The sequence below is a fragment of the Pseudomassariella vexata genome (assembly GCF_002105095.1).
Source record: "Pseudomassariella vexata strain CBS 129021 chromosome Unknown BCR38scaffold_20, whole genome shotgun sequence".
Taxonomy (NCBI): Eukaryota; Fungi; Ascomycota; class Sordariomycetes; order Amphisphaeriales; family Pseudomassariaceae; genus Pseudomassariella; species Pseudomassariella vexata.
The window spans coordinates 69,325-83,653 of record NW_024467975.1 but is presented as its reverse complement, the minus strand read 5'-3'; the positions used below and the strand labels follow the sequence as shown (position 1 = coordinate 83,653).

Here is a 14,329-nt window from a genome sequence, read left to right as displayed (position 1 = left end):
GTTGGAAGGACCGAGGGAACGATTACGGGCCGCCATCGCACCACGGCCACTATACTCTCGCAGAGACCTCGCAACGGCAACAAGAGAACCGGTAGTTAGTGGGACTATTGTAAGGTGGCTGCTAGGGACGGGTCGGACAGCTTCAAGGCCCAGATAGCATCGATCTTCTCAGGGGGGACTTTGTTGGTAGGTTGAGAACCAACGTAGTATGGTAGTGGACGTAACGCAGTCGCCAATAGGGCGAACCGACGACGCAGCGTATGTATTTAGTCCAGCCATTAGGGCACGGTTTGACATACGGGAGTACTAGTAGAGGTACCGGGGGCTTCGAGCCTACGGCGTATTTAATAATAATAATAATAATGTTGGTTATCGTTGAGTTGTTATTTTAACGACTCTGTGCCACGTACTCACTCAAAGTTGCGGCCCAATTAACCCCATTTCCGCGATTATAGAATGCAAACCCGTAACTACAAAAAGCCGATGTATTGAGGTGGAGTCGCTTTTGGTTTCGAAGATCCGTTTCGCGATAACAAGTGCACAGCAAAAGCCCAACGGTACATCAGCCAGCCCGAATAAACAGTATACTATCGAACCAGTCTTCCAGTATATAGCCCAGAGCGACGGGAATCAATCCAGTTTCATTCCTCGCCTCAATGAAGTACGGGGCTGACAGCTGCACGATCTTGTACATCAGAGCCAGCCCTCAGTTTTATAGTACAGTCTGCAGCCTCTCGCGCGGCTCACATTTTGACACCGTCGAGCCAGAAGAACTTCTGTCTGAAGGGATAAAACACTACAGGAGCCTACTTGTCAAAGCCACGCGCAGTAGGCCGACTTGCTTTGGAAGCGAAGGTAGTGATATGTCCAGATGGGGTCTGCTCAGGTTGCTGGAACATGAGATTAGTTGTATGTCGGCGTTGTGTCAGATTATGGGTATCAGTGTAAGTAACGGAGAACACTCAACCCAGCTACATACAAAAGCGATACTGTGTGAAGGAGGACATCCAGCATCTAGTGCAATGCAGGAAAGGGTGTAATTGTGGCATTTACTTCGATATTGGGTCACTCTCAGCACAGTACTGGACAAGATTGCCTGTACCCCAGAAGCAGGCCATTCATTGTTATTTGGTTGAAAATGGACCAAATCGGATGCTTGAATTAATGAAGGAAAGTCCCAGTCATCAGGAGCCCAGAGTTGCTGGAGAAGTTCGACAGCTTTGTAAAAAATCCCCGTGGGAAGCTATGGCCTCAGGTATGGAGGTGTGCAAGCTAGGCACGGATCGTAGTATTTAGGGATCCTCCGGGGCCCCTACGCACTTCATACTACGTAGTACCAATGCAGCTCCCTCCAAAGAGTCTGGCTCTCAACTTAAGTCCAAAGACCTCCTTCCGCCTGCACAAATCGCTCAATTGTGCACCCAGTAATGTCTGAAATCCAGTGAAAATACATGCGTTTTGCGTTGATTTTCCTCTCCAATAGCATGTGTACCAACCGCAGACTTGGCCCAGTTTATGTACGTGATTTGGCACAGAATTAGCGCTGCTCCGTAATTATTGATCTCACTATTCCCAGTCACAGTGCATTTCTCGCAAGCTTTGACAGTACGGTGGAACTTCGGCTACGGAGCAAATGAAACTATATAGTTATCAGATTGATCGTTGAAACTCAACAAATTCAGTTAGAATCGTATCGTCAGTGTGGTTCAGGTGGTGTGCATGGCTATGCCTTGTCACCTCCCAGTGACTCCTCAATCGGGTCACGTGGTGTAGTTGGTTAGCACGTCGGATTCTGAAAATTCTCATAATTCCGGAGACCGGGGTTCGAATCCCTGCGAGACCTTTTTTCTGCTTGCTGTTGCTGATCTTAATAGATTTTTTTCTTTAACTACTCGTCAAGTCTACAAACGGCGGTTTAACCCACTGAACATACTGGGTTAAGGAAGTCTATTTGTTTTTTTTACGATACTTCCGAATACTAGCGATGTTCACCAAACTGCTAGTACCTCCCTAATAAATGTGTATACTGTATAGAACAATGAATGCACGTACCTCAATTCGCGAAAACGCTATAAGTCAGGTTGGAAGTGCAGGCAGTTTCTTAGTGCTATAGGGTTTGTTACCTGATCGCGGGACCCATTATTCTCGGCCAAATCCGAATATACTGAGTATAATTGGCAAAGGGTCTTCATCCCGTTATCCTCTTCAAATTCTGGTACTGGCTGTAGCTACGAAGCTGAACCTAGCTTTTCCGTTACATGCTCCTAAGCATTATATTCAAACTTTTGGGAGATACTTCCGAATTTGCTGTGGTCTGGTGAAGTTCGGAAATATCGGTCAAAAATGACAGATCGTTTTAGGCTTGACGAGTACATCTTTGAGGTAGTAGAATTAATGTGGAAATAGTTGTTTATTTCGGCAAACTTGAAAAAAGTAGATGGTCTAGCGATACATACGCTAAGATAGTATTATATCTACTAATTACTGGTCTATCGAGGGTCACGTGACCGACCAGTAGTCTAAGATTACCAGCCATGTTAGGCAACCTTGGTGGGCTTTGCCAAGACCACCAAGGTTACCACGTGACTTAGCCCTTCGGGACTAAGTCCAACCTTCGTGCTCCATAGGACTAGATAGAGTGTGATGCTTTTACAACCTCACAAATCTTTGACCACCTTTGCGTGTAACAAGCCACTTGGACTTAGCCTCAGAGGCTTCCCCGAGGGCCTTCCACAGAACACAGCAACATAATCAAGTTGACTGATCACCTCAAAGTCACAGCCATTTCACAGAGGGGTCATATCACCGTCACATCAAGGTCACACACCAAGATAACTAAATCTCTGACAATTGTGTTACAGTAACCAAGCTACCAAGTCTGAAAAGGGGTGAGAGGCTACCCAGTGCTTTTACTACTACTATAACCATAACAACAACACCAACAACGTGTTGAAGCTATTCACAGACAACGATATGGCGCGTAGACCGGGGCTCTCGGAGGCGATGAAGTCTATCTAGATGGTGTAGTATATCTCTTTTTTCAGAGGGGAAGCAAGCAAAAATATTGTTAACTACTCCGAATCGGGGAATCGAACCCCGAGCTACACGGTGCTTAGTAATGGAATATTACATGAGAGCGTGTAATGTTAGCCACTACACCAATTCGGATTGCGTTATTATCTGTTGTGGACCTGGTTGAGTTTATCAATGCTTGGTACAACTTATCCACTACTCGCCAGGCCTTATCACGGCGTTTTGGTAACTGCGATATGGCAGTTGACTTCATAAAATCCTATGATATGATAAACCTTCGACACGAAGCCAGAAGCCGCAATTTAGCCTGCTAAGTCGTAATATGGGATGCATGTATCCATTGTAGGTAAAACTCCCATAGGGATATCTACACACCAAACTGGGTTGGACGGTCAATCGAATAGTAGTACTATGTATAGGAAATTTGGTGCAGGCGGGCTGTCGACACAAAATCTGGGTCAAATCGTAAATATGTAATGTAAAATTCAGATCATGTTTCCCTGAGCTAGCCGCCTCTCCATGTGCCGAACGCCAGTTGCTTTCCGCAATACATTGTACAAAGGTATGCGTCGATCCTTCCAAAAGTCTGATGGATCTACGCAATATATCGTGAATCTCAACTCCCTGTGCGTTTACGAAATCACGACCAAAGCCATTACTCCAAAGACCAGTCCCAAACCCGCAGATCCAGACCCAAATCTAGACCTGCTCGCCGCACTCTGAGCCGCAAGATCCAACTTGGGCGTCGGCTCATATGAAACCACAGGCGTGCTGTCGACCGTACCATTCCAGCAGTACGAGTCGAAACACCGCTGACAAGCCGGCGGCACATTCGTACCGGTCTTGACGAAGCTACGCTGCAACACGGCGCATCCTGCACATGTCCTCCAGTCCGAACCGACCGTGCTGTTACCCATAGTCGCAACGTTAAATCCGTTTTGAATGATATTGTTCCGCTCGCTATCCGAGTACGTCGGCGTAAACGTCGAGACATTGCTCCATGCCGTGTAGGGCGTATTAGGAACATACACAATCAACGGCGGGACGGGTGAGTCGGACGTGAAATTGTTCACGTCGCATCCGAAGAAGGTCGGCCGGCTGTTGAGGCCTAAATTGATGAAGGTCTCGGCATCGGGGACGGCGGGGAACTGTGTGCCATTTCCGATGGACTCGAAGCTGCGTTCCCACGAAGCTCGCAGGGCTGTCCCATTGGGCCAATTGTACGTGGTGTCTGCAGATGAGTCTATCGCGAAGATGACATCTACGCCGCGTTCGGGCTGGATAAGTGGATGTAGTGGAATATTCTGCAGATCCTCTCCTCCGTCGACCAGGATTAATTCGGTCTCGCCGGCGTTATAGTTCGTTTCCGAATTGTAACCGAAGAACGGGTTTGGAGTGTATTGGGCGATATCGTTGTTGCTATCGCCGAGCCCTGACAGTATGCTCGAAATGGCATCCGTCACGATGGAAGGCAGGTTAAATGAAGATAGGTTCGTGAGCATGAACTGATTGAAGAGAGAACTGCTTGTGCCCATCACGAAACCTATGACCCGAGTTAACAGTGATTTATTTTGAGACTTGTTAATTATGGAGAGAATGCATACCATACTGATCAAACCCGCTCACGCAACGGGAGCCCGTCGAAATACTGCCGCCGCTAAAGTTGCTTCCCAAATGCTCCAATGGCGCGAATGCGAAAAGTGTCGGGTCAAATGACCCCATTTCCCAGGGGTTAAACTCGTAAACAGTTGCGTTCAGTGAGATAATCTTCGTGTTTGCCTGGCGACCGTCGGCAACTAGTATGGGCAGCGGGTGGTCTGCTGACGTAAATCCGGGCGATTTCGCGATGGAAGAGAATGTGTAGGCAGGACCGCCATCCGTAGCATTGATTAGCTGGTATGAGAGCGACCGTCCCCAATAATCGGTGATGGAGGTGTCGAAGTGGGCATCACGCTTAGATTGCACCTGATCCTCGATGTCGTACCAGTACGAAGCCGTATTCAGAATCGAGATGCCAGATGCTTCCGGCCCCTCGAAAATGTTCCTATCGAACGCCCAAACAGCCGAGCCAGAACTGCCGTCTCGAAGTTGTTCCACTGTCGAATAGTTGTTGGCATATATCGAGCCAACTAGCCAGCCTCCTCCAGAAAGACCGGCAAGATAAGTGCTTGCTTGCATGATGCCTCCAAGACCTGAATCCAAACTACCCGCGACCCGGCTGTCGGCGGCGGCCAGAAAACCAGCGCCATTCATGAGAGCCCGGTAACCTCCTCCAGAGATGGCGATTCCAATGTTGGGAAGAGCCGTCAGATTTTGCTGAACCGAAGTGATATATGCCTCGGCATCGAAGTCCGTTATGTTGGACCTTCTTAAGAAATCCACCATGGGATCAACCGTCTTGGCCCTGCGAGTCTTGAGCCATTGCGACTCATTGGTACTAATGGAGGCGGCATTTCTAATCGTCGGCCGGTTGGAGGGGCAATCAACTGTGGCAGGTGCGTACCCACGACTAGGTGAGTTCGGTAATGCTCTCCGTACCAGGCCCCCGGCAGTGCCGAAAGCTGGGGCCGATGCGTCCACCAACCCAGTATTTGATGCTGCAACGGCGGCGGAGAACAACGAGAGTATGGGGACAGAATAAAAGAAATGCATGATGAATTACCCCTAGAGGTGACGCACGATTGCCGAGTGTACTGGACAGGGTAATGAGTTGAGAATTGTGGGACGGGGTCCCTTTATTTTCATACTGGATAGTTTTGGGTAGAGTTGCGTCACACTCAAGTAAGGCTACGCCAGATGGATGTGCGTCAGTGACACACAGCCACACAGCCAAATCAACTTTCAAGAAGCTAATAACACAACGTCAGACGAAAGCGTCGTTCTGGATCGTTAACCTTGCAGTTCGAGGACACTAGATACAACGAACAACGAGTCTTGACAAAATTTTCTGTGGATCAGGACAAGCGAGCAGTAAGTCTGTTTACAGCTCTAATGGAAGCAAACATACGCGAAAAGGGACTATCATATTCCCTTTCTTTTCAGGTATTCGCAATAGGCAACGAAATAACCAGAAACACCGTTGGAACTGTCATCAAACGTTTTGCTGTCAATGTTGAAATGCGAATCCTAATTTGAGGCATGGTTGTTGCTGCGCCTTCGAGTTCATGACAAGGGTGGTGACACGGTCGTCCCTGCGTTTGAGCCTTACCCGGTAGTCTCACAGCGATCATCCTTCCAGCATCCGCAGTCTGCAAGCAGCCTTGGCTGTGGCCGCAGGCCGAATGCGCTTTCTGTCGCGTGAGCTCGTCACCTCACTGATGAGGCGCTTTTGATAATTTGACGATTTGTATTGATCGATATAGTTGACTCGATCGTAATCATTTCGGCAGATGCCGGATTTAATGTTTGAATAGTTTGATAATTATCCTCATTGTTGTTACCACAACACCCTGCACCACTAGTACTTTAACGTGTTGCCACAGCAAATTCTCACGCATATCTCGGCACAGTGGTTGGCGGCTGGCAGTTGTGTCGAGCCGAGGTTTGACACTACCTACACCTTCTAATGTCAGCTTCTAGGATTCAGTCTTTCAAGCCGCGATACAGTCATGCAAGAAATCTTACACATAGTCAGCTGAGATGTTTCCTAAACGGCTGTGTCCTGGCATTCCACTAGACGCATCATGCATGGCCGACGATATAGCAACACACAGCCTGAATCAAATGACTAGGTTTTATTGAACACACCAAATGTAGTGACGATTCTGTGTACTCATCCTCATTCACGGGGGTATCGTGAAGCGAATCATCTATGAAACTAACGGGACAGCAAACCCCAATTCCTCCTTCTCTAGAAATAGAAGGCTTCCATGGAATTTCGGGTATTGGGTATAGATGGAATATGAAACAATCGTCCCATCATACAAGCCGATTCCAACTCAAATGTGGCCAATTCCCGTCCTAGTCATCGAACAAGGTTCATTCTGATATAAGAAGAGAAACAGGGCACACGAAAACGTGAGACATGGAAGTATCGTGACGCGGCACTTTTGTGGACCAGCGAGCTTGTGCTTGTCGTGATGTCATGAGGCCACCTGTATAAGGTGGTAAAAACGTATAGATATGAGAGGCGATGATGTATCACCTTAACATTCGGTAAGGGCCCTCTACTTTGATATCTTTGACTCCGTCAGGCATCTGGCGAAGCCACTCTATCCAGCAATCGGTGTCGATGTGGTCGTCAGTCAATCGGATTGACAACGACAAGTGAGGCCCACTGGGCATCTCAGGGCTGTAGAGTGGCGTTCTAGGTTGCAATGGGGATAACGTAATTGAGGGGAGCCTTGAACTGCCCGATACCTGCACATGCAGCGGTAACGGGGTGCTGGCGGTGCTTTCCCTCTCGGGATGTTTATCCTGGATAATCCTAGGATATATGGACAGCAGTCTCGCGTGGAGCTCTGCCGCCGAAGGAGCATTGGGAAGGCGCTGAACAGCGCGTGTACGCAACTGCTCAGCCAATGCTCTGGTGAAGCTGCTTCTGCCGAGAATATTGAAGTGTTCCTCGGAAGCAGACGCAGCTATAAGCTCCAACATACCCATTTGGCGAACCATCTTCGCGGATGGAAAGTATGCAGCGTCGATGATGAGGAGGGTATCGGAGCAAGCGTCTTCCAAGGTCTGCTCGATACTACCCCACCTGATGGTTGTAGCTCTTTCTCGATCTCCAGAGCTGCCGAGGGTCAGTAACATAGCCAGTACACGGTGGCAATATATGAAACGCACCTCGCTAGAACCATCTCCCTATTGTCATCGAGGTAGCTGCATCCGTTGTAGTACACAATTTTTAGGACGTCTCTCGTGTCGCTGTTGTCAGTAAAATCGTTGATGACTCGTGACAGCCATCGGGACGGGCTTTTGTAGGCATCCGAGGAAACCGGCGGTATCTTGATGATTTCAAACGTGAAATGGTAGTATTTGTCAAAAACATCGCCAAGCTCCTGAATCGCGGCCGTGACACCAGGCTCCTCGTCCTCCTGCCAACAGATGAGCAGCGCCAGGACAGTGCTGTATCGACCCCGGTGAGGGCCAGCAAGAATCCTTGACGCACTGCTCTCCAACTCGGACTTGATGAAATCAATGTTTGGTAAGGTTGCGAGTGTTGGTGGCCTTGCAACCAGCGGGGGCATGGACAAGGACTTATCCAGTCGTGGGCCAGACGGCAAAGGCGTCCGTATGCGCGAGTCACTCAACGGTGCGCGACCGGGAGTTGTCTGGGTGCCTGGAGGAGTCGGAGTTGAATCGATATCCATCTCCTGGGGATCTTGAGTAAATGCATGCCTCACATGATTGGGTCGAGGACTGAGGGGGCGGCCAGCCAATGGGGCGAGTTCTTGCATGGGGCTATGAGAGCGGTATTTCCTCATTGCGTCTTCCCAAGTGAGGTTGTGATGATTTGGGTGGCACTTATTTGAAGTCAGTTCAGCCGTGTCCCCTGACCATTTTTCTGTTTGGCCGTTGCGGTAAGCATGTGAAGCAAGCAACTTACAGCAACCCTGCGTCGACGGCAGTCCTGGCACGCGCCCAACTTCCTGATCAAGGCTGCCTTTTCCCTCTGCTGCGCCGACAGAGGGCCAGTCCTCCGACGGCTGGCCCGACGGTTATGCGAGACGTCGGAGCCATCTTTGATGGAGAAGATAGACTGGGACGACTCTACACTGTAGGCACTTGCAGTTGAGTTGCTGTCAGTAGAGACAAGGGTGGCATCTGTCGCACTTGTCGAAGTCGAAGAATTGGTATCTTTTCTAATCGGCTGCGGTGAGCGACTGGACGATGCAGGTGAGTGATGGTCCAGGAGGTTAGGAGTCCCAGGTTGTTGTTGGTCTAGCTGAGCCCGGATGTGCTGCTGACCAGTTGTTTGACCGTGAGGCGGCTGCTGCTGCTGGGCTCTGCCGTCGTCCGACTTGGGAAATGCCTCTGCTAGGGACGGAGCTGGATGCATACTTGTCTGGCGGCTCGCGGGACAAGATCGCTACATCATAAAAGAAGTAACGAAGTTGCGCGCCCACGAGCGCGTCTTCCCAAGTAATGGCGACCTGCAAAAGGTTCTCTTCGTCGTTCGGGCCCCTCATCGACCCATGAAGATGGATGCTTGCTCTCGGCGAAAAAAAAGCGAGGAGCCTGTCACTCGAGGTACTTTGAGAAGGCAAATTCGACCGAAGCGTACAAGCGCACAAGCCAGCGGGCTAGAACGGGTAGGTACCGACAGGGGTCCTGAGTGCATCCAACAGTGTCAGGCGTCGGGAGCAGCCGAGTCGGGATTGCAAAATCTCGATCTCGAGCTTATAGAAAACTCTATTGACGATGCAACGGAATGGTGTTGATGCAGAAAAGAAAATGGAAAAACTGGTTGACTTCCTCCAGCCTAGGTCGACTATCCATGGTTTTTTTTCTTGTTTTTCTTCAAGGCTACGGCGGCTCGCCACGTGGGTGCATACTTCTGGTGTTTATTTCCCTCTGGTTTCCCACTGGACAGTATCAGAGACACCCCTCGCTGTCTTGCCGTCTTTCCAGTCGAGAGAGGCCAATCATCACGCGCTCAAATCAAGCTGCTTCCGAGAACCACCATGGCTTCGGTGAAATACCTAGGTCAAATCCCACCTGCTGTTTCTGCCGCCTGCTTTCCTCGTTGGTCGTTGCCGCCTAACGCAAGCCTGACATTTCCAAAGTCGATGCAGCCTCGATCCCAAGTTTCAAGAGATGCGCATCTCATCTGCCCCAGTACTCTCCGTAATTTGAGGTCGACCATCAATGCAGTTGCCTGGGCTGATGCCGAAATGAAAAGGTCACTTTGAAGCAGGAGCAAAATCAACGACACGGCATCAAACACCGCAAGACGCGTGTTTCTTCAGCAGATTTCCGCTTTCGAGACGATAGTTCCGCCTCTGTCATTTGACCGGTAATCTTGCCCGAGTGCCGGTTCAATCACACCAGTCAATTTCTGGCGCTCGGTAAAGGTCGGAACGAAGCTACGCGAAGGCAAGGCTCACTCCATACCTCTGTACTATCTATGCACCCGAGGTTGCCAATGCTAGCTCTCGGTGGGAATGTGAGTGGGAACCGCGGCAACCCCGAACGATTTGTTCGTCATGCGACGTAGTGCGTGCCCAGGAGCTCCTCGTCCCATCGGGCTTCGGTGGGTATGAGCCTTCATGATGTCGTTTTAGCAAGCTATTTAACGAAATGCTATCTGATCTGGCAGGTTGGCTTGAGATGAGAGAGCAGACCTCTTACAACGAGTTTCACGGATACAGTGCGACAAGGCGGATTGGGTCACTGTCAGTCTGGAGCCTCGTGGTTGTTAACCAAGTCGGGGCATACTACCTTTGTGGGTTCCTAGTACACACCAGCTAACCCCGATAAGTTCTCTATCACGGAAGAGAACTGTTCGAATTGGTGTGGTTTTTTTCCGGATGGTTGTCAGTATTTTGAGACACCAGAATCGCTTCTCCCCGGTGTACACCAGTCTGGCACCGTACAGTGCCTGAGTGTCTAGTGTACAACACGATATAGGCGAGCTGCTGTGACACGAAGCTGGAAGACTGAGATCAGTTCCTAAGTTTGTATACTCGGCACTTTGCCCTGTGGAAGCCTGGGACGGCAATGCATATGTCAGCGCATACGCCTGAGTACGGTAGGTTCGGCAGAGTTATATGAAAGTGTTACTGTGTCTTGTATAGACGTAAGTTGTTGCTGCTGGTTTAGGTACGTCTTATTATGTTCCTTTCCTTCTCGGATTAATACCGAGGCCTTCTCCTGACGCCAGCTCTTGCTATCCCATGGCACATCTTCGACAAATAAATAAAGACGGCAACAATCTTGCCCGTGATAACTTAAGCAAAGCGAATATAGAATGTTTCGTCGAACTCTCCTCGCCCCGTCTCGCCAGAAAGCAAACCCTCCTGGCAGTTCTCCGGCCTACGTCCCAGACATGCACAAGACATGTTTTCTTTTTCGAACAGACTCCCATGAGTCTCGCTTTCCTTGACGCCCCAGTTTAACATGTTGAACCCTTGATCCTTGGAGTTGGAAGAATACGTACGCATGGCCCGAACCCTCATGACGTCTTACTCTTCGTCTTCAAAAGCGATCCCAATTCCGAGCACCATGCTGACCAACCCCCTTTGTTCATTGTCGGCGGCCGCGCGTTGAATTTCTCAGAACTCTCGCAATGGCCGTGTGTCATACTAACCGCTGACTCTTGCTTGGATGATGAACCCACCTGGGAACTAGTCGAGTCAAGTCGGAAGTGATCGTATAAGCTGGCCAGAGCAGAAGCCGGCAACATCGTGGCGACCAATTGCTACAGTGATAGGAAAACGGGGAGACGTTGGAAGAAGGGCAGGCTGATGCTTGCCTGGGGTATTCCCAAGCTTCTCCGGAACTCCTTTCGACTTTATAACGTCCTCAGAGATGTGACGGCACTGGGTGACTATCAGATCCTTGTCGTAAATCGACAGATCGACAATCAAGGTGCATGGTGTTGGTCGAGCTGATACCACTCACCAGTTGTGCCACACATGATGCAGGTGAGAGTTTACGACTGGGGCAACATGCTGTTGCGGATGCATTGCTCCTTAAGAATCGTTGGGAAATCCACGTCCAGATGGAAGCCTCGTCGTTGCCGCTAGCTATACTAGAATTAGTTCAACCGAGTCGGATCGCAGAAGGATCAAATATGGACTATTGGCGCTGATGCCATTACCGCATGTGAAGAATAATTCTGGAATACTCTTCCGCTCGGCTAGCAAGGTTGCGGCACCATGCTCATTCCAGCCCCCATCCTAGCTGTCAGTGTAGCCAATAACCGCTGATATAGTCTTTATTATGGGACATTCTACCCAACGACGACTATGCACATTCCAGTTCAGGGTTGTGCTAAGCTAACACCGCAAAATCATCAGAGAACTAATCGAAGGGACAAAGTGCACAAACCAACGGTCACCGAGGGTGGGGTTTCCCTGTGATGGGTCCGAGCCCACCTTTAGTCCGTGAAGTTGGGCATCGAGACCTTCAGCTTACACGAGCGTGGGCAATACAGGCAAGAGAGCTATATTGGCGATGACGAAGATGATGGGACCAACTCCCAGGAGTGTGCAGCCACGGCAGGGCTATTTATGGGCAATGGGCCCCAACGCTCCACCCAGCACACAATGAGTAATTACGCCCGAATCTGCGCCTCAATGCGTTGACATTAGTCCGACTCATAAGGCCAAATACAGGCAAAGATTTTGAAAGCAAAGTGCAATAGTAGGCTGTAAACGATAACCTAGAAGCCATAATGAGCTCATTCCGCCGAATCATGCCGTGGCTGGCAGGCAAGCTTCCAACCCCGCTCTTCATCCAGCCTTATGCAATCTCGATTACCGAGGCCCTAAGGCAGCCAGCCTTCTTGCAACGAATCCCTCGTCTCCTCTCACTGGGGCACCCGCACTTTGGGACCACCGGCAGCAACGAACTTCGCCGACGCTATGACGATGCTCTTCCAAACGCCCAGCTCCTCCGCATTGCGCGGCGCATAAACCAGAACGTAACCCCAAGGAATTATGACTCCGCTCAACTTATGCCTCTCAGCCCACCCAAGCTCAATCAGCCTCGCCGAGTCGGACAAGCCCAACACCACATGCGAACTGCCCTCCTCATGGGGATGCAGAAATTCCCCTCTGGTACCCTTCATGTGTCCAGGAATAGCAAACCCATCAGCCAGAAACGCAGCCTGCTGCGATGCATTCTCCAACCCCGACGGCTTCAGCTGCAAGAAATCCGCGTTCTCCTTCACCAGTGCGACGAGAAAGTCCTTCATCTGCTGATGCGTCTCCTGAGTAGCCTGCTCCGTCATCTGGCGCTGCGGGGCGACAGCGCCGGGGACGTTTGGTCGGGACCCGGAGCGCGCGGAGGGCAGCGTGCCATTCTCGAAATAGGACGTGCCGCCCGGGCCGTAGAGTGGAGCCAGGTCGTCCGGGTTGTAGGGGGCCGGCGCCCTGATGTCGGAGCGCGCGATGAGGTGCAAAGCCGAGTTGATGAAGAAACCAAAGACATTGTAGGGTAGTCCGCCGGGGCCGAGACGCAGCCAAGCCCGGTACGAGGTGATGGCGTAGGAGAGGATGGGGATGCCGCCCAGGGTGATGGCGGCCCATGTGAGCCGGGTTTTGTCTTGAATGAGGGAGGCCATTTCTGGGTCGTGTGGGTAATTCTGAGGTGGGAATGTCAGACGAGGAGGGGTTCGGGGGATCAACGTCAATATTTGCAGAGACACGTCTCTTGGTTTTTTATGTTGTACGACATCACTTCGAAACTCACTATTGACATTTAAACCTATCGGACTTCTCTACACCGAGTCCGAGCCGTTCACGGTCTGTGCGCCCCACTCGGCTGCGAAGCGGATATCGAGGCAGCTTCTGCTCTGCCGTGTAAGTCGTCCATCATCAATTGCCTAATTTCATAGTCAGGACTGTCAGATTGAATGTCAATAGAGTTGGTTTTAACGGCAAGTGGAGACTACGTTTGCTACTCCGTGCGTCACTGCTCTATTTCATACCAGTGTAGTGTATCTACTTGCCTTCAAGATGCAAAAGTCATGAATCCACATTTCAGGTTACTCACAGAGATTGAATCAGGGTGTAGTTCATACACAATCATGAAATATGTGATTGATTTGCTACACTAGGGTAGTCACTGTCGGGATAGGATCAAACGTTGGTGGCTTTATCTTGGTGCAGTGACGATGAACAGGTTGTACGCCAAAAATGGCATGAGTCTCAAGACGAGAGTATCTTATGTTATAGGATGATTCACGAATTCGGACCCGCCACGCCTATCTTGAAAGGAAGCTCGTGTTTTGGATCGAACCATTTCTCTTAAGCAGACAGTGTCTTCGATATTGTCTAAACATCTTATCCAATTGTCGAATTTGTGCAACGCCTCATTCCAGCTGGGAAAAGCTTGTCTTCATTTTGTTGGCAAGGGGGAGGGGCCGGGGCGGCTGTCCTATCCGTACATGGCATTGGCACCGTCACCACATTGACTCTGGTGTGGCTTCTGGCCGCCAGCAGCGAAAATGATGTTGCTGCTTACCATACTGATCTACAACCCGAGCATGAGTATCGAGAGATCGAGTCATTTTCGTGCTGGTGCAAAATTTCCCAAGTCAAGAAACACATCAGTGGCACTCGTCCTTGCGCAAGGCCGTTTCGACGACGTCATCCAGCTTGAAGATGTGGCCATGTCAGTCCTGGGC

The 14,329-nt window shown here is 50.2% G+C and overlaps 4 protein-coding genes and 2 non-coding genes across 6 annotated transcripts; 2 read left to right on the top strand and 4 right to left on the bottom strand.

Moving 5' to 3' along the window:
- Positions 1-1,758: 1,758 nt before the first annotated feature.
- BCR38DRAFT_t353 lies at positions 1,759-1,843 on the top strand. Its single transcript has one exon. It is a non-coding gene; the product is annotated as a tRNA-Gln (tRNA).
- Positions 1,844-3,074: 1,231 nt separating this feature from the next.
- On the bottom strand, positions 3,075-3,168 carry BCR38DRAFT_t346. The gene has a single exon. It is a non-coding gene; the product is annotated as a tRNA-Glu (tRNA).
- A 37-nt stretch (positions 3,169-3,205) lies between these two features.
- On the bottom strand, positions 3,206-5,788 carry BCR38DRAFT_449768 (lysophospholipase). Its single transcript, XM_040861308.1, has 2 exons — positions 4,638-5,788; positions 3,206-4,576 (listed from the first exon to the last, which is right to left on the bottom strand). Exons 1-2 carry the CDS (start codon positions 5,683-5,685, stop codon positions 3,666-3,668), a joined length of 1,959 nt encoding a protein of 652 aa, XP_040710503.1. The 5' UTR covers positions 5,686-5,788; the 3' UTR covers positions 3,206-3,665.
- A 1,385-nt stretch (positions 5,789-7,173) lies between these two features.
- Positions 7,174-9,034, bottom strand: BCR38DRAFT_354986 (uncharacterized protein; the record flags this gene model as incomplete). Its single annotated transcript, XM_040856920.1, has 3 exons — positions 7,174-7,765; positions 7,819-8,498; positions 8,582-9,034. The coding sequence occupies 3 exons, from the start codon at positions 9,032-9,034 to the stop codon at positions 7,174-7,176; spliced, it is 1,725 nt and encodes a 574-aa protein (XP_040710502.1).
- A 407-nt stretch (positions 9,035-9,441) lies between these two features.
- BCR38DRAFT_449765 (uncharacterized protein) lies at positions 9,442-9,933 on the top strand. The gene has a single exon (XM_040861307.1). It carries the CDS (start codon positions 9,473-9,475, stop codon positions 9,737-9,739), a length of 267 nt encoding a protein of 88 aa, XP_040710501.1. The 5' UTR covers positions 9,442-9,472; the 3' UTR covers positions 9,740-9,933.
- Positions 9,934-12,508: 2,575 nt separating this feature from the next.
- BCR38DRAFT_490131 (phospholipase/carboxylesterase) lies at positions 12,509-13,264 on the bottom strand (the record flags this gene model as incomplete). Its single annotated transcript, XM_040864482.1, has 1 exon — positions 12,509-13,264. The coding sequence occupies one exon, from the start codon at positions 13,262-13,264 to the stop codon at positions 12,509-12,511; it is 756 nt and encodes a 251-aa protein (XP_040710500.1).
- Between the last annotated feature and the right edge of the window lie 1,065 nt (positions 13,265-14,329).

Bases quoted from the DNA above. Each gene is read 5' to 3' on its own strand.
- BCR38DRAFT_449768 (XM_040861308.1), bottom strand. From the start codon at position 5,685: ATGCATTTCTTTTATTCTGTCCCCATACTCTCGTTGTTCTCCGCCGCC. The intron at 4,577-4,637 runs GTATGCATTCTC...CTCGGGTCATAG, and splicing joins GAGCGGGTTTGATCAGTATG to GTTTCGTGATGGGCACAAGC.
- BCR38DRAFT_449765 (XM_040861307.1), top strand. From the start codon at position 9,473: ATGGTTTTTTTTCTTGTTTTTCTTCAAGGCTACGGCGGCTCGCCACGT.